General features: G+C 43.2%; 2 protein-coding genes across 2 annotated transcripts in view; both read right to left on the reverse strand.

The window, feature by feature from the left end:
- AGXT (alanine--glyoxylate aminotransferase) overlaps positions 1-5,195 on the reverse strand; it is a 45,633-nt gene extending 40,438 nt beyond the window's left edge. The window contains exon 1 of the mRNA XM_075201800.1: positions 4,898-5,195. Within this exon, the coding sequence (XP_075057901.1) occupies positions 4,898-5,128 (231 nt within the window). The 5' untranslated portion in view covers positions 5,129-5,195. The remainder of the gene's footprint in view (positions 1-4,897) is intronic.
- A 15,707-nt stretch (positions 5,196-20,902) lies between these two features.
- LOC142143723 (allantoinase, mitochondrial-like) overlaps positions 20,903-23,558 on the reverse strand; it is a 52,847-nt gene continuing 50,191 nt past the window's right edge. Inside the window, 2 exon segments of the mRNA XM_075201802.1 lie at positions 20,903-21,240; positions 23,274-23,306. Coding sequence (XP_075057903.1) covers positions 21,079-21,240; positions 23,274-23,306 — 195 coding nt within the window. The 3' untranslated portion in view covers positions 20,903-21,078.

Below are 23,558 nucleotides of genomic sequence, written 5' to 3' on the forward strand. Positions count from 1 at the left end.
CATTTTTAACATTACTATGGTAAAATGTCCACTCAATGAAGATTTCTGTAAAAATCCTACAGCAGCAGTGTTTTGAAGAACATCGCGGCTAATTAAATTACCCCTTAAGATAGGGTTTCCCAAATCCAGTCATCAGGGCTCCCTAACAGTGCAGGTTTTCCATATCTCCTTGCTGGAGCACAGGTGTATTCATTACTGACTGACACATTGTAACAGATCCACAGGTGGTCCTAATTATGTCACATGTGATCCGGGAAACCTGCACTGTTGGGGAGCCCTGAGGACTGGGTTTGGGAAACCCTGCCATAAGATTTACTGATAATGTAACAAAGGGTTTGACAAACTTTTTTATTTTATTTTATTTTTTATAACTTTATTTGTAAGATACATCACATAATATACAATGACCCAGTATTGACATTAGGGGTAAATAAATTAGACATCATATAAATTGAACATCAAAATGGATCAATTTCTTAACTATAATAATGTAATGATAGTATATAATAATAATCATATAATATATAGCATTATAAGAATATAATAATAGGATGATCATATAATACAAAGAGATTATAAATATTATATACATTTCGATAAACAGTTATTCAAGAATCTCAATGAAATATATAGATATGTGTTGATATTTGTACTTATTTACTAGGAGTAGGAGGGAAAAAAGAGAAAGCATGGTGTAGGGATGGGGAGGTCTATGATCTAACCTGGGATTCCTGGTGGCCTGTGGGTATTAAAGGAATGGAAGGTAAACTAATAATAATGCAAATTTGGTTTATAGGAAGAAGGTCAGTATGTCTTGATTGTGGTTTTAGGATGTATTTGAAGTACAGAAGTTATTGAATAGTAACCAATCATACCACATTTTGGAAAATATGTGAGATTTTTTATTTAAATATGCAGATATGTTTTCCATGGATGCCAAATACCAAATTTTATTAAGGAGAACTTGTCTAGAAGAATATCTGTGTTTTTTGGTGCACCTGTTTGCATTGAGGATTTGAACAGATAGTGTTTTGAAGTAATCATCTAGGACCTCCAGAGGAGAACCCAGAAGAAAAGACCATGGACATTTAGTAATTGAAATTGAGGTAATTTCACTTATCAAAGCTGCGACATCATCCCAAATAGGAATAATATTTGGGCAGGACCACCAGAGATGGAGAAAGGATCCTTGATTCCCACAACCTCTCCAACATAAGTCAGAAGTGGTTCTATAAATATTTTTCAGTTTGGTGGGAACCAGGTACCATGTACAGTATATTTTGTATGCATTTTCTTTAAGGGAGAAATAGGGGTTTTAGAGATCGTTTACCTAATTTTTGGCCAATTAATCTTATCTGGTGGTCTGCCCAAGTCAGCTTCACATTTAAGTTCATGAATAGCGGTGGTGAATTGTAAGGAGGAGGTGAGGAGATTATATAAAGTGGATATAATTCCTTTATATAAGGGTGTATGAATACATTATAAGGTATATTTACTAAACTGTGGGTTGGAAAAAGTGGAGATGTTGCCTATAGCAACCAATCAGATTCTAGCTGTCATTTTGTAGAATGTACTAAATAAATGAAAGCTAGAATCTGATTGGTTGCTATCGGCAACATCTCCACTTTTTCAAGCCCGCAGTTTAGTAAACATAGGAGTTAAAGATCTAGTTATATCAGGTTTTGGAAGGGAGTCATTATAATGTCTAACTTGTAAGTAAGAAAATGGGTTAATAATTGGAATGTTAAATTTTCCTTGCATCTCCGGCAGCGAGATACATTGACCTGAGGCCAACTTATCTCTAACTACCCTGACTGTTTTCTCCTGTCAGGATCTAAGTCCAGAGAGGCAATGTCCCAGGGTGAAGGCAGAGAGGCGATATAGGGGAGGGAATTGACGTGGTTTTAAACTGGTGTCTACAATAGTCCTATATTTCAACAGGTGAATGAAACAACAAAATTACTTTTTAGTAGGTCTGTCACCACTCGGAACATATAATATTGAACCCAGAAATGATATTTTGCAACTGGAGGTTTCCAAATCAATCCATCGCAGTCCTTGGCTTTATGTAAACTTGTTGTGCAGAGGAATGAGGTGCTTAGAATTTTCTGCTGCCTCTAGATACTATTCTGCTTAATGATAAAATAGTCCCTGTCTACCTAGGTGTATGCATATTCATAGGGCAGCAGGTGCTTCTTACGCTTTGGGGTATGTTTACTAAACTGCAGTTTGAAAAAGTGGAGATGTTGCCTATAGCAACCAATCAGATTCTAGTTATCATTTATTTAGTTCATTCAACAATATGGCAGCTAGAATCTGAGTGGTTGCTATAGGCAACATTTCCAGTTTTTCAATAGTAACTATACCACTATGTCTTTATGTGTCTCTTTTTGGCCATATGAAATGTTCAGGTGTATGGAATGTACATAGAATTTAAATATGAACATTAATCAGATTGTTATTTTTAACACAACTGAACTCTCTTTATCTTGTTCCATCTAAGAGAGAGGAGGTCAAGATGTCTATAACCTAAATAGTGTTTGCACAATTAAGTACAGGCTGTATTTGGAAACAGTGTGTACTGTTTTAGTGTTCTGTAGTTTGTAACAATGTTTGTCATGTCCTAAACAAATAGAGATTGGCTGCAGGTTGCCAAACATTGAAGGGAAGTTGCAGTAGTTCCCCATGTACAAACTAGGACATTTTTTTTTTATATATCCCTATTTAATCACTATTGTGTCAGTCCGTGTCTATAACAGCATTAGTTATCCAGCCCTTCCTTAACACTATCGGGTCTATTTATCAAGAGCCATCAGTTATGAAGATATTCTAGCTCTGCTTATCTTGGTTATTAAAAATCTTCACTCATCAGAATTTATTAAAAATTAAATGTCAGGGGAGCAGCTGAGCGACACTGTCCGGCAGCGGTAGAGGAGTCTTACCACTGACCAGACAATGCATGGACCTCTGCGCTAAGCCAGCTCATGCATGTACACTGGTGCTGGGCTTCCAGTTCCAGATTCATCCAAAAAACATTATTGATAAAGTTATTTTAAAAATATGTGCACCCACCACTTGCTCAGTTATGCACTTTAGTCCATGTCCACGGACTATATATTTAGCATAGTGATGGTTTTTTTTTTAATCTATGCTTATGCTCCAAGGATAGATGCAGGAATCAACACAACCCAATTGTTAAAAATGTGTGGTTCCTTAAATTAACTGATATCATTTCAATACTCATCAAAAACTGTTTGCAGTCTGTTGCACCATGCGCATGTTCTATGTCCATCTTTTTGCATTTATTAACAAAAACTGCTTTATACACTATAGCTTGAGTTCCATGACATTCCAAGACCACTAAAACTGAAATGTTCAGATGTGGTAAAATGCATTGTTCAGTATTACAGTGACATCACTGGCCCTGCCCCTTTGAATCAATCAATCAATCAATCCAAACAGTGCACTTCTACACAGCAAGTGTACAAGACTATCACACAAACTCTTCCTGCTTAGTTAGAGAAGCACTTCCCTCCTAACACAGTAACCTGCTGTAAAGGATTGAAAGAGAGCATGGTGGTCATATTTAAATGTACCGGTAATACACACTTGATGCTAATATACAGCATATATAAACTCCAGTAAGTTACATCTGTATAAAAGGCGAGTTCTGATATCATTACTTTACTGGCCATTAGGAAAACATGAATATTATAATCAGTGGTTGAAGTGGGCTGGTATACTTTGGTAGAGCATACCACCACTTTTCCCACTGTCTTCATTGTAAAATTTGTTTTCACTTACATTTCACATACCGCTACTTCTAAATGTCCACTTTGACCACTGATTATAACACTGATCCCATAGATTGTAAGCTTGCGAGCAGGGCCTTCTCACCTCTTTGTCTGTTTTACCCAGTTTGTTTATTAGTTTATTACGTTTGTCCCCAATTGTAAAGCGCTACGGAATATGTTGGCGCTATATAAATAAATGATGATGATGATGATGATGATTATAAAGTATAACATCCCCCACTTTCACAAATATCAGAAATCAGCTTGGAGATGTGTGACATATAATACTACCTTTGTTATATATTCATCTCAGGGAATGACTTTACTTACTCTTTAAAGTAGAACAAAACTGACACTAAATGAATTAATGAATACTGAAGGAATAAAATTACTTGTTTTATAAATCTGTTCATATGCGTAAAAGTGATAAATGGTTAATTTATAGTGACATGAATTTTTCTTGAATTTTCACTTACTGCCACGGTAATACAACACTGTGCTATTTATACTGAGAGCTAAGAAAATAATATGGTATATTTCTTGAAAGTGTACTATAGAGGAAGTAAGAAGTCTGCTGTCATATGCAGTGCTGCTTAGCAGGTCAGCTTGTTCGTCAAAGCCTACAGTGAGCAGCATTTTCTGTATGTCTTTATAAGTAAAAATACCTGTCCTGCTTCTCAAGGGAAAGTTAGATAAAACACTCCATTCTTCTCTATAACAAAAGTTTTTTAGTTTACATCTAGTTTAGTAATTTTTTAACCCTCAACAATATTTATGTCTAGAGATAAAGCAACTGGACAAGAAGGATTACAGGCCGCCTTTGTCTCAGATGCTTTGATGACAAATGTTTCATTTCAGTGAAGTTCTTATTGTTTGTATACCCAACTGTACGTGCACCTGCATATTAATGTTAAACAGCATTACTAAAAGACATATATTTGTCACAACAATGGACAGCTATAAAATTTAAACAATAAAAATATATATTTTGCAATTCTGTAACAAAGCTGTTTTTAAATAGTTATTAACTCAGGCAAGGAGGACAATGCAGTGCATGGTCTGTTTTTAATGCAGCACAAGTCCTTAATAAGTTAGTGACTCACCTGGAATATTTCGGGGTGCATGTGGCCAATCACCTGCAGAGCCCCAGCTGCCTGTATCCGAGGAGGTACATTGGAAGGGCCAGGGCCCAGCATTAGACGTTGGGGGACATTTAGAGGCTGCAGGAGGGTTGGGGATTGAGGCACAGTTACATGGGAGGACATCCTGACAGGTCCTGACAGCCGGACAGCACAGCGTATGGAACAGGATATAGTTCTCACTGTCCCTTGCATCTTTATTAACCCTTGACTGGACAATAGAGGATGATGCACCCTGAACCTTAACCCAATCTCTGAAACTGCAGATCAAGCCTCATTTCAATGCTGCTTTTTCTCCTCCCTCCCTCTCTCACGATTTGTCACCCAATGTTACTCCCTCCAACACCAGGGTCACAGGGGTCTGACCTGTGCTCTATAACACCAGGGACGTTACACCTTGTTGATAAAATATCTTCCACGCTGAAACCAGACATGTAATCACACTGAATATTATCTGCCAAGGACTCCTTGAGGCAAAACATGTATCAAAGCAGTGTAAAGTATGTCCAATTTATCAAAGGAAAACCTTCATGTTTGAACTGTTATTCCCTTGATTAATAATGACAAAATGTATAAAATGCTTAATGGCTGATACCTTTCCTTACATTATTCTCTTATCGTTTTAACCATAACCATAATAAAGACACGACAACTTAAATATGAGGAAAGTAACACGGGATTTATTGAAGGTATGGTGGTGGAGAAAGAAGCAGACCGAGTCGACATCCGCCAGGCCAACCAGGATGCCCCAAGCCTTCCAGGGGGCATCCGCAAACGGGGGACAACCACACACCCCAAGGCGCACATATCTACCTAAACGGGGCTACCGCCCCGGGCACTACAGAACCCTCCCCTTTTCTAGGCTAACGGAAGCAACCACAAGTCAACCCGGTCGGGAAGTACTTGGACCGAGACTAATAGCCTATTCCATTTGAAAACAGGTGGGTTAAGTGTGCCCGATACCATCATGTGCCCTTACCACTGGCCGTCGACTGTACTGCGATTTCCGGCCCTGTTATTCCATGATAACCACCACCGCTAACTGTACCGGTCCCCGATCACCGCAGATGACCATCTTTGTTGATGCATAGGGAGGGAGGGTGGGTAACGTCCAGCAGTGTAAGAGATGGATTCTTCTCCGCCTATCCCATATATAACCTCCGTAACTCCTCCCCATGACTCATCCGGACGTCCTGATCAGACCAGCCCCTTTAATCCCCAGAGTCCAATACAGTTCAACACAGCCTTAGCTTTTATTATCCCTCGGGCTTATATCCAGCCCTCTGTTCTTATAAAATGCTTAATGGCTGATACCTTTCCTTACATTATTCTCTTATCGTTTTAACCATAACCATAATAAAGACACGACAACTTAAATATGAGGAAAGTAACACGGGATTTATTGAAGGTATGGTGGTGGAGAAAGAAGCAGACCGAGTCGACATCCGCCAGGCCAACCAGGATGCCCCAAGCCTTCCAGGGGGCATCCGCAAACGGGGGACAACCACACACCCCAAGGCGCACATATCTACCTAAACGGGGCTACCGCCCCGGGCACTACAGAACCCTCCCCTTTTCTAGGCTAACGGAAGCAACCACAAGTCAACCCGGTCGGGAAGTACTTGGACCGAGACTAATAGCCTATTCCATTTGAAAACAGGTGGGTTAAGTGTGCCCGATACCATCATGTGCCCTTACCACTGGCCGTCGACTGTACTGTGATTTCCGGCCACGCCCGGGTCCTCCAGACCCGCGGCCCGCCACCACACCTAAAGAATTCCCGCTAAGCCTCTATAAATATCCTCAATAAACAAACGCATGCCTTCCTCATTCAGATGAACACCATCAGACCGATATAGGCCAGGACTTTGGAAACGTATAAGAGGATGTTGTATACGGACTCCGCCAATCGAGCGAATAAATCGAGCAATCACCGAGTTCACTTTTTTCCGTACCTCGTCAGCCACTCTGCCTTCCTTAAAATATCTCCAAGACAACCTAGGCACTATATCCGACCAGCATATTAACAGGTCAGGCCAGGAGGCACGGACCCAAGCCAACTCCGACTGAATTACGAACTCCAAATCTACGGTCCTACCTATACCCAGGTCATTTCCTCCTAGATGAATAACCAACACATGAGGCACACCCCTTTTAGCAATCTCATTTACTAACAACCTACGAAAACCCGTCCATCTTAAACCCCTCTGACCAATCCACTGAACCACAACCGACCCCGGAATAGCTGAAGTGTCACCTATAGCCCTATGCAAAGCAGCCCAATGCACAAACGAATGTCCCAAAACCCATACCAGCCGCGGGGTCCTGTGCTCTGTAAAGAAGGCAGTGAAAAACAATATATATGTTAACGACAAATACCAGCAACTTTTGAGCGGCTGGAAATTGAAAAATAAGAAGAAGAAAAGCAAAGACCAGCATGGCCCCAGGATTCTAACCTGCACACCCATAACAGGCAACTCAGCAGACCACCACACAAGAGGTACACATTCACACAAGTAGCAACAGGAAACAAAGAGGGGAGCTGAAACACAAGCGAGGGTAAAACCATTAAAACCTCATGGAGCCAACAAGCCAATCATGGCCCCACTTTAGAGGGAAAAAACGGACAAAACCCTCGCGCCCTGCTTAAAAAGCATGAGCAGCCGCAGCCCTGTGAATCCGCCCGCAGCTTCAGATCAGGAGAGCAAAAATTCAGGGAAGAAGAGAGGGTCGCACATAACGTTTGTAGACATTACTTTTCCACCTGCCCAGTTCCTTCAAGGCAGGTTCTGATGCCCCTGCAACCGCAGCAGATGTAGCTGCACCAATACGGAAAGAATGTGTGCCAAACTGCTTACAATCCACACCCACAGCTGTCAATGTGCGTTTAAAGACCACTGAAAATTGGTACCTTGTGAGAGGTGAACCATCGACATGCACCAACCAAGGTAATGCACCCCTCGGTCTAAGTGAGGCAAATTGGCTGATTAACACAATAGGGCATACCGCACAACCCACCCTTGGGACCAATGTAACCCAGCGCCCTCTCCCTAACTGGTCAGATTTAGACTTCCTTACCTTACAACAAACAGAGCTGCTAGATATTATTACGTGCTGACCTAGCATACCTGACAAGGGGAAAGTCCGAGAGGAAGCAACTAGCTCGCTCACCCGCAAAGCGCCAAAGTATAACATAACAAAAGCAGCGCGAAACAAAGCAACCTCGTAGCTATCCCTAGCAATTGTCGAGATTGCGGCCACCATATTCCCTAGCAACGAGTCACTGATCGGCCTTCTTTGATCCGAATGAACCGGTCTTTCTCTCGCCCAACCCCTCAGGGCCTTTGAAATCAAAAAACTTTTTGTCAAGTCTCTCTCTCCTTTCATCCTAGCAAAGAATGATATCCCTGCCAATGCGGCCACCATGGAGGCCTTAGACTTGCCTGCCTGATACCCTGCCCAGACAAACGCCAGCATCCTCTTATCCCCACCTTCCTTACCGCTAAGGCCTTGGCTGTGGAAAGTGCACCATTCCGTCCATGCAGCCCGATATTTTCTCCTCGTCGAGGGAGCCAGGGAGGCTTCGGCCAGCCCTTCTATGCTGGCTTGACAATCTGCCATACGTAAGAGGGACAGGGCACACCCGTTAGGGATGCCCCAGGAGCCAAGACCCTAAATCTCTCCATCTGACCCCTAGATAACGCATCCGCCAACTCATTCTCGACTCCCGGCACATGTCGAGCTTGAAAGGATATATCGCAGGCCAGACAGCGCCAGACTAACCTACGCAGAAGTGTAATTACTGGGGGGGACTTGGACCTTTGTCCATTTATTGCCTGCACAACACCGAGGTTGTCACACCAAAAAACTACCTGTTTTCCAGTTAACCTGCTTGACCATAGCTCCAGTGCCACGATCACGGGGAAAATCTCGAGTAGCGTCATGTTAGCTGTCCAGCCGGACGCCACCCACTCCTCGGGCCATGAAGCAGTACACCACTCGCCGGCAAAGTATGCCCCAAACCCTACCGACCCAGCTGCATCTGTAAATAGCTCCAGCTCCGGACTGGACACCGGAGGACCGGGCCATACCCGTACTCCGTTGAAATCCTGTAAGAACAGGTCCCACACTGCCAAATCCTCCCGGATTTCCTCCGAGAGTGAGATTCGACAATGCGATCGCCTGTTCCCCGCCGTTGCCCTCTCCAGCTTCCTACAAAATACCCTGCCCATGGGTATCACCCGGCAAGCAAAATTGAAACGTCCCAATAACTCCTGCGCTTGTCTCAACGACACTCCCCCTTGGCCTATCACTTCACCTATAGCTCCCCTTAGCTTACTCACTTTATCGTTTGGCAAGCAGCAGATACCCCGGACAGTATCTATCTCAATACCCAGGTATGATAACTTGGTGGTAGGGCCTTCAGTTTTTTCCCCAGCCACTGGTACCCCCAGGGAATGGAAAAGAGCCCTCACCGCAAACAACATGTCTCTACAAGTCTCATCCTCCCCGGGCCCTACCACCAAGAAGTCGTCCAAGTAGTGGGCGACTCCGTGGTGGCCTGTGCCCGCGCAGATACACCAGTGCAAGAACGAACTGAAGCATTCGAAGAATGCACAGGACACCGCGCACCCCATGGGAAGGCACCTGTCTACATAATAGCCCTCCTCTAGCTTAAAACCCATAAAGGGGAAGGAATCCGGATGAAGCGGCAGCAGACGAAAAGCCGACTCCACGTCAACTTTCGCCATCAATGCCCCTTCCCCGAATCCCCGAACCATGTCCAGAGCCGATTCAAAGGACTGGTACGTGACACTACAGTACTCATCTGGGATCGCATCGTTCACCGACGCCCCATGTGGAAATGAGAGATGCTGAATGAGTCGAAATTTCCCTGCCACCTTTTTAGGAACCACCCCTACCGGGGACACCACCAATTCCCGATATGGGGGGTCCCGAAAAGGTCCACTCATGCGCCCCAGCCTCACCTCCTTCTGAACTTTCTCCAATAGAACCCCTGGGTGCAAACTAGCCGATTTCAAATTTCTCCCTTTTCCCGACTGAACCGCTCCCTCGATAGGAACTCGAAACCCTTCTCTAAAACCTTCCCTCAAAAACTCTGCCTCCATCCTATGAGGATAGCGGCTAAGCCACCTGCCCAGGCTCACTAAATTAATCGGCGACCCTGCCTTCCCCAACGCCAGTGCTGGGCTGACCACCTGAGCCACCTCTTCTATCCTGCTTGTCACATGCCTTTGCTGGATGCCCTCCCCCGCACTTAATACATGCATGGGTGAATCTGCACCCTTGTCCGTGAGGGCAGCTTGATCGGTTGAACAGGAAACAGCGGCCCTTGCTGAGAAAGGGCGCGTTACCCTTCACCCGCCCTGTCTGTCTCCGCCACGTGACGCTTGTGGCGGCGGCCCCCCACCCTTCCTGGGACACCTTCAACCAAGTCTCAACGTCTTTGTAACCTAACATAAGGCTGGCGTGTCCCTTATATTTTTCCCTGAACACCTCATCGTAGGCCAGCCAAACCCCGGGACGGGAGGACACGTACATCTCGTGTATCATATGCAGATATTTTAGCATATCCATCCATTCGCTAGGGCGAGACTCCAGATAACAGGCCGCAAAGAGGTAAGCGCCCGACAGCCAGTTCTTGTAGGTCTTGTAACTGGCTTCCCCGCCCCCTCCCCTGGCCATGGCCTCTGTCACCAATTTCTTGCCCTGCTTGGAGACTTCAAACATATCCACAAAACGCCCCCTGTGAATTCTACTGCGTATTGTCTTCCTGACACCTTGAAATATACCTGTGCTTGCGCAGCGCATAGTGTCATCACCCGTGAGCCTGGAGCCCCTGAAATGTCTGTGTCTATCCGCAGAGCGCTCTGACTGTCTGGTAACAAAATGCTTCCGCAAGCGCTTCACTAACCGCTGCGGACTACCTTGTGAATCCGAAGAAGACATGCTTGAGCTACAGCTATAGCTACCAGACCCCCCAGATTGCTCGTCATACATATTAAAGACATTCATCTCACCTTGCTCCGCGGACCCTCCTTCCAAGCCCGTCCACTGACCTTCCATCTCCGCCTCAGCCGAGGCCTGTCGTTCTCGAGTCACGAACCCATCCCTTCGACCACCACTGAAAGCGACGCCATCTGCTGGGAGAGATACGTTACTACATGACGCCAGAGACACAGCATCAATCAACAAAGAGCGCCTTCCTTGACTACCCGGCCTGTGAGTCTCCTGCACCAACCGTCTAGGCCGCTCCCCCTGTCCTTTCGGGGCAACACTGCTGGGACCTGATCCACTCCTCGATCTACCCCTGCGGGACCTGGAAACCACCTGTCTGCTGCCCCCTGCTGCCCGGTCTGACTGCTGACTACTCTGGGATAGGGCTCTATTCACTCTGGCCCGGCTATGCCCATGCACAACATCCTGAACCTGCCCCTGGTGACTACCCCTTGGAGATGAAGAAGGAGGAAGACCACTGTCTATCCCCCGCAGGACATTCCGCTCATCCCTGCCCTCCCCTGGAACAGGACTACCCCTACCCTGTAAACTACCATGCACACTGATTGCACGTGACAGGGATTGGGACTGGCTGATTACAGGAACCTTGGGGCTACTCCCCCTATTAAAAGGGGGGGAACTGCTGGGCCTGCTAACACTCCTTGGGGGGGGGGGGACGGGACACCACCCCCCTGTACTGTCCGTGAGCCAGCGCTATCCTCCTGCTGGCCCACAGACCTATGGTGATGCCTGCCAGCGGGGAGGTGCGTTGCCCCCTCCGCCGCTGAATGCTGGCCACTAGACCTACCCCTAGCTGGAACTAGACGAGCGGCTCCTCCGCTCGTGGGGTTGCCATGGCGACGGGACCGGAAGTGACGTCCGACGTCACTTCCTGTCGGGCGGCGGCCATGGAGGGCTGTAACATACCCCTCCGCCGCATCGCGTGAAGGGGGGAAGGCCCGGCGACTGCTGGCTCTCATATGAGAGCGGGATGCCTGGCCAGCTAAAGGTAAGGCACCGGGCGGGGGGGGGGAGCGGGAGTTAGCGTGGGAGCGATGTTCCATATCGCTGGGTTAAAAATGAGACCAAACACCAAAAAGGAGGGAGGGGGAGAGAGGGGGCGTGAGAGAGGAAGAGGAGAGATAGGTGGAAGGGGATGTAGCGGGAGATGGTACAGGTACAGGGATATACACGCTAACTAAAGTGCAATACAATAAGGTAAAAAAGAAAATAAACAAAGAGCACAGACAAGGAAAGGAGACACAAGCAGCTATACACAAGTCTTGAGAAATAAGGACAGCTAACTAAGAGATATACTTATCTTTGTCAAGAAGCCTCTAACGTCCAGCAGGGTCACGTCCAGCAGGGTAACGTCCAGCAGTGTAAGAGATGGATTCTTCTCCGCCTATCCCATATATAACCTCCGTAACTCCTCCCCATGACTCATCCGGACGTCCTGATCAGACCAGCCCCTTTAATCCCCCAGAGTCCAATACAGTTCAACACAGCCTTAGCTTTTATTATCCCTCGGGCTTATATCCAGCCCTCTGTTCTTATTGTCATTGTATAATAAATTAGAGCACTGCATTACATTTTGTGTAGCTAATAGATAATCAGAGACTAACCACACAAATTAATTGCTATCCTCCTAGTTTTAAGTTGCAAGAGAGCCAAGTCCAAAGAGTCATGGGGGTAAATGTATGAAGCTCCGATTTCTGCAAGTCGCCGGAAATTGGCGATTTTGCAGGGGAAATGTAAAGCGGCGATGGCTTGTAAAGGCCAGTTTACAAGCGACCGCTGTTTTAAATTTCTCTTGGAAAGTCGCCGATTTCAGGCAACTTGCAGAAATCGGAGCTTCATACATTTACCCCATGGTGTTTATTTTCACTTAGTGAGTGACATCCGGGGAAGGGAAACAGGCTGCTATGTTTAGCCAAAATTTGGAATTGTCCATTTATAAATATCTGCTGAACATCTTCCTATTTTGTGATTGCTGTTGTGGCCACCTTACTTGAATGCATATTTTATACCATTTCCCAAATAACTATATTGTAGTTGAACATGTCCTAGAATACAATGGCAGTGTCTGCAGTTAGGATAGTGGTGTCTGAGAATAAGATTTTAATGACCGAGGAAAGGATAGTGGTGTCTGAGAATAGGACAGGGGTGTCCAAGAATAGAATGGTGGTGTCCGGATATAGTATAGTGTCTGGGAATAGGACAGGGGTGTCCAAGAATAGAATGGTGGTGTCCGGATATAGTATAGTGTCTGGGAATAGGACAGGGGTGTCCAAGAATAGAATGGTGGTGTCCGGATATAGTATATTGTCTGGGAATAGGACGGGGGTGTCCAAGAATAGAATGGTGGTGTCCGGATATAGTATATTGTCTGAGAATAGGACAGGGGTGTCCAAGAATAGAATGGTGGTGTCCGGATATAGTATATTGTCTGGGAATAGGACGGGGGTGTCCAAGAATAGAATGGTGGTGTCTGGATATAGTATATTGTCTGGGAATAGGACGGGGGTGTCCAAGAATAGAATGGTGGTGTCTGGATATAGTATATTGTCTGGGAATAGGACAGGGGTGTCCAAGAATAGAATGGTGTCGGATATAGTATATTGTCTGGGAATAGGACAGGGGTGTCCAAGAATAGAATGGTGTCGGATATAGTATAGTGTCTGGGAATAGGACGGGGGTGTCCAAGAATAGAATGGTGGTGTCTGGATATAGTATATTGTCTGGGAATAGGGCGGGGGTGTCCAAGAATAGAAAGGTGGTGTCTGGATATAGTATATTGTCTGGGAATAGGACAGGGGTGTCCAAGAATAGAATGGTGTCGGATATAGTATAGTGGTGTCTGAGAATAGGATATTGATGTCCGGGAAAAGGATGGTGATATCCAGAAATAGAATAGTGGTTTTTGTGAATAGGATAGATGTGTCTTGGAATAGAATGGTGATGTCTAGGAATAGGATAGTGCTGGTTGTGAATAGAAAGGTGGTGTCTGTGAATACAGTTGTGATGACCAGGAAAAGGATGGTGCTCTCCAGGAATGGGATTGGGGTGTCTGGAAGTGGCTAAGAATAGAATGGCAGTGGCTGAGAATATTATGTTGATCACTGGGGAAAGGATGGTGATATCAGTAATATAATTTTGGTGTCTGGGAATAAGAAGGAGGTGTCTGAGAATAAGGTGCTTATGTCCAGAGAAAGGATAGTGGTGTCCTGGAATAGGGTGGTGGGGTCCATGAAAAAGATGGAGGTGTCTGGGAATATGCTGTTATAATATGCCCATTGATAGGATAGTGTTGTCCGGGCAAAGGATTGTGGTGTCAGGGATTAGGATAGTGGTGTCTGGCATTAGGATAGTGGTGTCTGGGATTAGGATAGTGGTGTCTGGCATTAGGATAGTGGTGGCCAGGTAGTGTGGTACAGAATGGTATATAGCTTGAAAATAAGGAGCAATAAGAAATTAAGGACATGAAGGGCATGGGATGGATAATTGTTAGGGAATAGTATGTATAAAGCAATTCTTACACATAGTTGTGTTTAGAATAACATCTAAGCAGTTTTATAGCACAGCAAAACAATTCTGTAGAGACTTCTTTGTGATTAAGATGCATGCACAAAGAATTATTAATGGGACATGCTGAACATGAGCTTCATTCTCCTGGATTGTGGTTTTCTGTCTATATATTTGTAGAGTAAGGCAAGTAGGGAAGCTGTCACCCAAAAACTTCCAGGGGCAAATCTCGAAAACCTGATAATGTCCTTGCAGATAAAAGCAGGGGCGGACCCAGACATTTGCCCTACCCGGGGCGATTTTAGGGGGGGGGCGATTTAGGCCCCGCCCCCTTCCTGTGTTCTAAGGCTGCCGGCGGCTGTACACTGTGCAGGTCCGTTCAGCAGTGAAAATGTGCTGTCCCGCTGTTCTGATTGTGTTTAAAACACAATCAGAGCAGCCGGGCAGCACGCTGGCCCTGCTGAACGGACCTGCACATACTGTGCAGCTGTCGGCAGCAAGCACCTGCTAGGGGGGGCGATAAAAGTGAGTTGGTATCTTTGCCAGGACATTCCAGTCCACCGCTGCCTAGATTCTGAGTGAGGGTTTTATTCGCTGCTTATGAAAAGGTAATCACTACTCAAGGAGAACAATAGTATAAAATGTGGCACACAAAGGAATTTGAGAATTACACAAAGAAAACTGAAATGTACTCAAACGACACATGAAAACAATAGACTGTGTGACATTTTAGCCACATATGGGGGTATATTTAAGAAAGCACGGTAGTGCACTATCGTGCACTTACCGTGTAAATTAGGCCAGGATGTGCTCTCCGCAAATTTATTAAAGGTGCATCGCAGCAGATATCATTGATATCTGCTACTTTGCACTCCTGATCGTTTTTGCGAGCAGTCACCATTCAACAGAATGGTGACTGCTCCTGGCCGCAATCTAACAAGTCCCGAAAAAATGTTTTTTTCGGGAACTTGTTGTGTTAATGTACGCCAGCTGAAGCTGACGTACATCATAGGAAATGCTGCTAAAACTTCTGTTCTTTGATATGTCCAGCTCTGCTCCGGAGAGCAGAGCTGGACAGCGCATGCGCAGGGAGTGATCTTGTGATCCCTCCCTGTCACAGCCTCAAGTTCTCTGGTCGGCACATGTGCAGTAGCATGAAGAAGAGAAAGTACACCGAAGAGGAGGAGATCCGGAGCCAGCGCGACGGAAGAGGCAGTGGTGAGTATGGGTTTTTTTATCACAGAAACAGCAGTTTTTCGGAACTGCTGTTTCTGTGATCCATTTTTAATAAATTTGATAAATACATCAATCCTTATCCATGCGATAAGGACTGATAAGTATTTCTTGTTTTGTCCGATACATGATAAATGTGCCCCTTAGTCTTTTACATGGTGACTATGTCTCATACTGTTTCTATTGAGTTCAGTCACCTCCGATCTGCTGTAAACACTATTATCGCACAATATATTCCCATTTCTGTGTCTTGTTATTGCTCTTTTCAGAGGCAGCAGAGAACATCATGCACTCTGATCAGCTTCGCCCCCGTCACACCTCTCTCTCACTCCCCTTGTTTGTTTCTGGGTCAGTGAAAAACACTGGCTAAAGTTACTATTTAATTCATCTCACACTGAGCTCCTGGAGTCCCAGTCATATCTGTACATATGAATGGAACACATAGGTTTAAAATCTGTAAGCAGATGCTCCTGAAAGTGCTCCCCCTCTGGCCGGTCCTTGAAACTGCCCCTGGAAAGTCAATCTATGCCTTGTTTTGCAGGTCTGCAGATCCATATGAAAGTTTGCGTGGTGGAAAGAATAAAAATGTAGCTTCACAGTTCAACCTACTAATAATTTAGGACACTTCCTTCATTATCTTCAACGTTTACATTTTTTTTTTTATAAAAAATGCTTTTTGTTAGCATTGGTGCCTTACAATCATCATGAGAGTGATGGGACATTGATACTGTCTTTATTACATGTGTCACTTATGTGTGTTTGTGTATTTTATATTGATCTAGAAAAGTGCTGCTGGAACATAAGGAATTCATCCCATTGTGTATAGGATGAGAAACAATCTCTGACACATTAGAGGTGGTTTGGAAATGAAGAACTTCTCCAGGCAGAAAAAGACAATGTACCCCCCACCCCCTGCAAAGTATGGAATGCTTTATAAACACACCTTCTACACCCCTTCATCTAATTTAAATAATCTCAACTTCCAAATTTAATTTTGTTTTTCTCCATGTCGTGCACCTAAGCCGCACTCAGCAAGGAATAGCCCCATCCACCCAACTCCACTCATTAGGAAGTACAAACATTTGCAATTGCGCCAAATCCGTGCTCTTACATGTAAAGATGGGGTACAAAGGTTAATGCAAAAGTGGTTGTCTGATGTCATAACAACATTTTTTCAACTCTTAGGGGCATATTCAATTACCTTCCGGGATCACGTCTACTCCCGGCCTCCTCCATCCTGATAACGCTACACCGCAGATTTCCCTTCGCATCCCATAGGGTTGTGAAGGGAAATCTGCAAAGTGGTGGTACTGTAATTGCACTTTACGTGCACGGACATGCGTAGCCACGATCCCGGAAGGTGATTGAATATGCCCCTGATACAGAAATATAGATATCTAGCATACAGAAGACATAAGTAAATATATACAGTATATATTTGGGAATGTCAGATTTTTATACACCAAAAATGTATAATTTTTGCAAATCTTGATATATTGTTCCTAATACTTGGTTGGAATGATCTGAGCCCCCATTACTGAAATGATTAAGCTTAAGTAATCTTCTATGCTCATTTTTACCACAAATTATATATTGAGGAGCCTGAAATGCAGCTTGGTCTATTATAAAAAAAAAAAAGAGTTACTAATGGTGGTCAAAAATATAATGTATATGTAAAAATTGAAGGGGCTTATCAGAATAGAAGGTGTATGAGAGGCAGATAATGTCGTACACCAGGGTTTCCCAAACCCAGTCCTCAGGGCTCCCCAACAGTGCAGGTTTTCCATATCTCCTTGCTGGAGCACAGGTGTATTCATTACTGACTGACACATTGTAACAGATCCACAGGTGGTCCTAATTATGTCAGATGTGATCCAGAAAACTTGCACTGTTGGGGAGCCCTGAGGACTGGGTTTGGGAAACCCTGTCGTACACTATCTAATCTCTCTCTCTTAGGGTGTTCTCTCATCAGATATCCACACCTACTGCCTATATGATTGCTTGGGAGTCTGATCTGCAAGAACTCCAATTTTCAACCTAATTGGTGATAGATTTGATGTACCATAAAGAAAAAGACAGTAAGTGATGTAAATATAGTTCTGCATAATCTCTTTTGTGTTTTGTCTATGCAGTCACATAGGCAATATGAAACATATGTGATAACCCTGGCTTGCACACAAGTGTATCTCCTAGCATGTAACTTCTTCAGTTGCAGGTTGAAGACTATAAAGACTATACTGATTTCTTGTAGGCTTAATCTACTATTTTTAAAAAAGCAAGTAAAGCCAATATTGGACAATAATATATATCAAGGGCTGTAAACTTCTGAGTTGAATAATATACATGAGATAATGTCTACCATCCTCTCTTTCAATCCTTTGCAGCAGGTTGTCAAGTTAGGAGGTCCACACGTCTCTGACAAAGCAGACACAGAGTGACTGACAGCTTGGCAGACTTGCTTTGCAGATATGCATTGGGTAAACTGGTGGACTTATAGACAGGGGCAATGATGTCACAGACACTCAAATTACTGCAGTTTCAGCATTTTGACCTGGATCAGATCCCATCAGGACACTAAAGATGTCGGAGGAGCTTCAGCTGTCTGTAATAATGGAGTGGGGAGTTATTACTTTACACTTTAGCAGAGTTATGTCAGGTTAGCACTGAACAATGAATGTATTTTACTTCATAATACATATCTGAAAATGTAAATTTTGGGGACGAGTGGTCTTTTCATTTTTTTGTAAACCAAGTGGATTTTCTATGAATTCTTGAATCAATATATCTGTGGAAGAACCCCATATTTTTGGAAGAACAGTACTAAGAACACTGCTGATCCTATACGATAAGAGGAATTCCTTCCTGACTAGCCAGGGATTAATTCATTTGTTGGGAGATTCTGTCTAATATAAATGAGTGTATATATATATATATATATGTGTGCATGCATTTTGTATTATTATTGTAACATCACTTGAAAATAAAGCATTAAAAAGGAGAACATATAAGTGTGGGAGTGAGAGAGGAAATTTTTGGCATATGCTCTGGGAGTGCCCGTTGGTCTCATACTTTTGGAGAGAGGTGGGGGTTTGTATTAACAGGTTGGAGGTGGGAGTATCTGCCACGCCAAAAACTATGTATATTTGGTTTGGGTTTGGACAAAAACATTCATAAGCTAATTAGATTACTCATTAACACGATACTTATGCTGGCGAAAGTGGTCATCGCTAGGAAGTGGATGGCACTGGAAGGCCCGACAGTGAGTTGGATTGATCTTGTTACTGACACAGTAGGCCATGAGAGGTTCATGTACACCAGTAGGAATCTAGTGGATAAATATGAAAGGATCTGGTACAGGTGGAGAACATCCCCATATGTTACAGAAGGATTGAGGGAGGTGGAGCTTTCCTAATGCAGCGTTCAGAGCAGACACCCAGCCGCCTTTATTATTAAAGACAAAGTTTTGTATTTGCCGTCAATATTGCTATGTTATTACCTCATTGTATCCTGTATTTTAGACAATGTGCATAATCTGTTCATAAAATCTGAGTTATAATGCATTTTGACTGTGCTATTCATGAATATTTGACACTGCCTGTGCCCCTGTGTGGGTTTTAGTTTGTTGTACCAGCCTAATGTTTTGGGCTCTTTTTTGTTGTTAAAAGTAAAAAATACAATAAAATTTTACTTGATTTAAAAAAAAAAAAAAAAAAGGAGAACATATATTACAACTTATTTTAATGAATAGTTTATTTTGAGTAATATGCCTCCAATGCTGCCTTATGATCTGCATCGTGCCTTAATTGCTTGCTTAGAGTGACGTGTATAGTTGTTGTTCAGACTTTTCCATTTGTGTATGCTTGTAGTGTTATTGTATGCCTACAAGCTGTGTGTGCTCCACGTTGATAGATGCCCGGCCTGTGGGGAAGTCATATCCTGTCATGGCTGCTGCAGCAGGTGTACCTCTGTGTGAGGCTGAAGACTGGCATTATGAGGTATCACATTCATTCTTCTGTTGGTGGAGTGGGAAAAGTAATGACTGCTGCTTTATACCTTCTGTCTGTGTAATATGTGCCTTGTAAATACCAAATACACAAAGTCACAGTCTGTTAGCTCAATACGATTGTATGTTCCAAGGGGGGTACAGCACTAGGAAGAAAACTGCACCTAGATTAATTCCTCTGGGACTTTGGTTCTAAACTTTCATATACCAGGATAATGTATCTGAAAAATAAGAACTTTCTTTTAATTTCTTCACTGCAATTATATGTTTGTATTAATAAATATAATGGAAATAATAAGAATAAATAATTGTAGCCAGTGATGGCATCTTGTGCTAGGACATGAGGCTCAGATATTATGAGTAGTAGTAAGTATAATAATTAAGAAATTGGGGGCTTGTGGCATACAATATTAAATAATTAATAATTAGAAGGTAAGATGAGGATCATATGAACTAGCCCAAGGCTTGAACACCTTGAAAATGTTTGGATTCTGGCCCACAGGTTAATTTACAACTGTTTTATTGTATAGACCAGTTTAAACAAATGGGTGAGTGCAGTCACTGAGGTGTGTGTTGTTTAAATGTAATCTTCTGTAGCAGAATAGGAGGAAGGTTGGCATATAGGCACAAAGTACCTGACATCCTCAAACGTGCAGAACATTGTATAAATTCTGTTATTGTAGTTTTTTTTTTTTCATTGAAAATGCTTCCTGAGCGCTAATTTCCAATATGTCCAGGATTTGTCAGGACAGTCCCAGAATAAATGTATAACTTTGGATGCTTATTTTTGTAGTATTCCTACTACAGAAGATTGCAGATTAACAATGTAAGTTTGAATAAATTCCTATTACTGATTTACTGCATTTTGCCAAATAGGACAAATGTCACAGGTGTGCGGAAATGTTCTGTTTATGCCATATACGCTTATTAGTTTAGGCTTTTATACACTACTGATGTTTTCAGCAGCCTCTGCTCCCTATGTACACACAGAAATTTGCCTGTACTTAGCTGTCCCACCTGCTTCTGGAAACAGAAATAATAGAACGGGAGGATGGGAGTTGTTCCAGGGAACTTAGCGTGAAACTGTAAAATATATATCCAGCTTTTGACTTGCAGCATGGAGGCTTGTGCAGCTTCCATTTACTCCATTGAAAATGGGTCTGAATAGTAATAAGTAAACTTCTATAAAACATTTTTAGCTTTCTTTTTTTATTCACAATAATACCTTTTATATTGCTGATAACCAAAACATATACAGGTTAGACCAGGCAACCACAGATTCCTTATTTTATACAGGGCTCAATCTAAAAATGATCATGTTTTAGAATAATATGTGGGGTGGGTTTGGATATTTAGTAGGTTCTCCTTAATAATAGGGGGCGCTGGCTTCTGGGGGGTCCACCGTGTGTATGAGAAGTTGTATTCCTGTGGGCTGTGGAGCGTGTTTGCCTTTGTGATAAACCAGAGTCCCTCGGACAACAGTTGCCACAACTTCTCCCGAAAGAAGGAATCCCAGATATGGGGTAAGCTGTAAGATACAATAGCAGCATTAGCTATTCCAGTTTTTCAGTATAAGTTATACAGTCAAGAAGTACTGTGGTAAAGTATTTTTACAGTGAGCCTCTGGGGATGCCCTACTCATTTAGAACACAATTATGTGTGGCCTATTATGGACACAAGCAATTAACCCATATAAACAGGAGGTTATACTGAATGCGCAACAAAGGGGGGCATGTTTATAGTATGTGCAGCCCATTATAACATGTACCAATGGGCATTATGCCCTTGAAGCTCAATGGAGTGAAAAGGCCAGGTGTTAAGCTATAAATCTGTGGGTCGTACAGCAAACTTTTTAGGGGACCCCCAAAGTTTCTAAAGAGGAACACATCTCATATCCCCCATCAATCCCATCCATACCCTACCTGCACTTAGAATTTAGTTTTTGTAGTTATAGCATTCTGGGATTCCAAATGCCTTGTGTGTTGGTAGTTACATAGCATATTCAGTGCATTCCTCAGAGGAGATGGAAGAAGGGTCCAGGTGCCTAATGTATTTGGCCCTAATGGGCCACATCAGGCACTGGGCCCTGTACTACCCTAGCAGCTATGCCCATGAAATTGATATATTACAGTTCTAGAACAGATGTTTCAGTTCACTCCGGCCTGGTTTGCAAAATCTTCAGGACAGTTATGCCTTTTTGTGTATGAAATAATGTAATCAAACCACTGTCCTTATGTGGGGTCTCACAGGATATCCAATGCCTGACAATGATCTTCCTCTCTTGGAATAATGTAGTAAGGTTTGTACACTGCGGGATATATTGACACTTTCGTTGGGAGTTGTGATTGAAATCCCCACCTTGCAACAATTCACCTTTACCGCGAACACTGAATTATGTGAAATAATTTCCCATTGAAGAACTACACCTCCCACAAGTAGCAACAAAATTACAGTTCAATTTGGCAAACCATGGTATGGAGAAATGAGACCTATGAAGTATTTAACCTCTCTGACAAATATGGAGGATGATCTTGTCGGGGTTGGGGGGGGGGGGGGGGGGGAGGCTGTAATGACTCCTCCAAACCATCATCAGCCCGGTAACCACTTCAGTTCAGTAACTGGTGATCTATGTACTATATCCCTCTTTGCATGTTTTATACTGTTTGTATTAGGTGGAATCTACCTGTCACTCTTATACCTGTTCAGGTTTTTCATGTGATTGACAGTCACACCTCCTCTTGCCATGGTGTTGTGAATTACAGCTGGGCAGTGATGTCATGAGTGGGAGGGGTTATTTTTCTGTTTATTGTTTTATGTGGTAAAATAATAAAGAAGTTCTTTAACAGCTCGAAATGTTGACGTAAATTAAACATAAATTTGCTGCACTGAAATAACTGTTATAATGTCCGTCACATGATGCATCACATGCTGTGTACACAGGCTCCTTTAATGTATGCTGTGGAATATCACAGGGCACTTACAGATCATTCAGTCACACACTATAGTTCTCTAACACTATATTGTCGGGCAGCATGGTGGCGAAGTGGTTAGCACTTTTGCCTCACAGCGCTGGGGTCATGAGTTCAATTCCCGACCATGGCCCTATCTGTGTGGAGTTTGTATGTTCTCCCCGTGTTTGCGTGGGTTTCCTCCGGGTGCTCCGGTTTCCTCCCACACTCCAAAAACATACTGGTAGGTTAATTGGCTAAAATTGACCCTAGTCTCTCTCTCTCTCTGTCTGTGTGTGTCTATATTAGGGAATTTAGACTGTAAGCCCCAATGGGGCAGGGACTGATGTGAATGAGTTCTCTGTACAGCACTGCGGAATCAGTGGCGCTATATAAATAAATGGTGATGATGATGATGATATAACTACTTTCAAAAGTTACACTCTCCACATTCCCACCTTCCTGCCAAAAAGAAATCCTTTCTTTTCTCCAAACAGGATATCAGTTTTGTTTATTTAATTGGCTAAATACCTGGCTTGGCTATATTTGTAGTATTGAAAAAAGTGATTACATTTTCATGAACATTTTGCATTCCATTGCAGTTTTGCTATACCTTGTTCTTATGATGAATATTCTTCCCCTGCACCTATAAAAACAGAAAATCACAATACTAAGTTTGTAGATAGTAATGAGGAATTCTACAAGAAATCATACATGAAGAGATCTCTGACTTAGCGAGGATAATGTAACATAAACACCCCTTTGGAACATTTGTGGATAAATGTATAGTATTATATTGCATTGAGTACATAAGGCGCAGGATCACATGACATAGTTCTTCTCATTCTAGCATAGTGAGTGCTCAACAAAGGATAATAAGAAGCTAAGTCTGGCTAAA

Source organism: Mixophyes fleayi, chromosome 3, assembly GCF_038048845.1.
Source record: "Mixophyes fleayi isolate aMixFle1 chromosome 3, aMixFle1.hap1, whole genome shotgun sequence".
In the NCBI taxonomy this organism is placed as follows: domain Eukaryota; kingdom Metazoa; phylum Chordata; class Amphibia; order Anura; family Limnodynastidae; genus Mixophyes; species Mixophyes fleayi.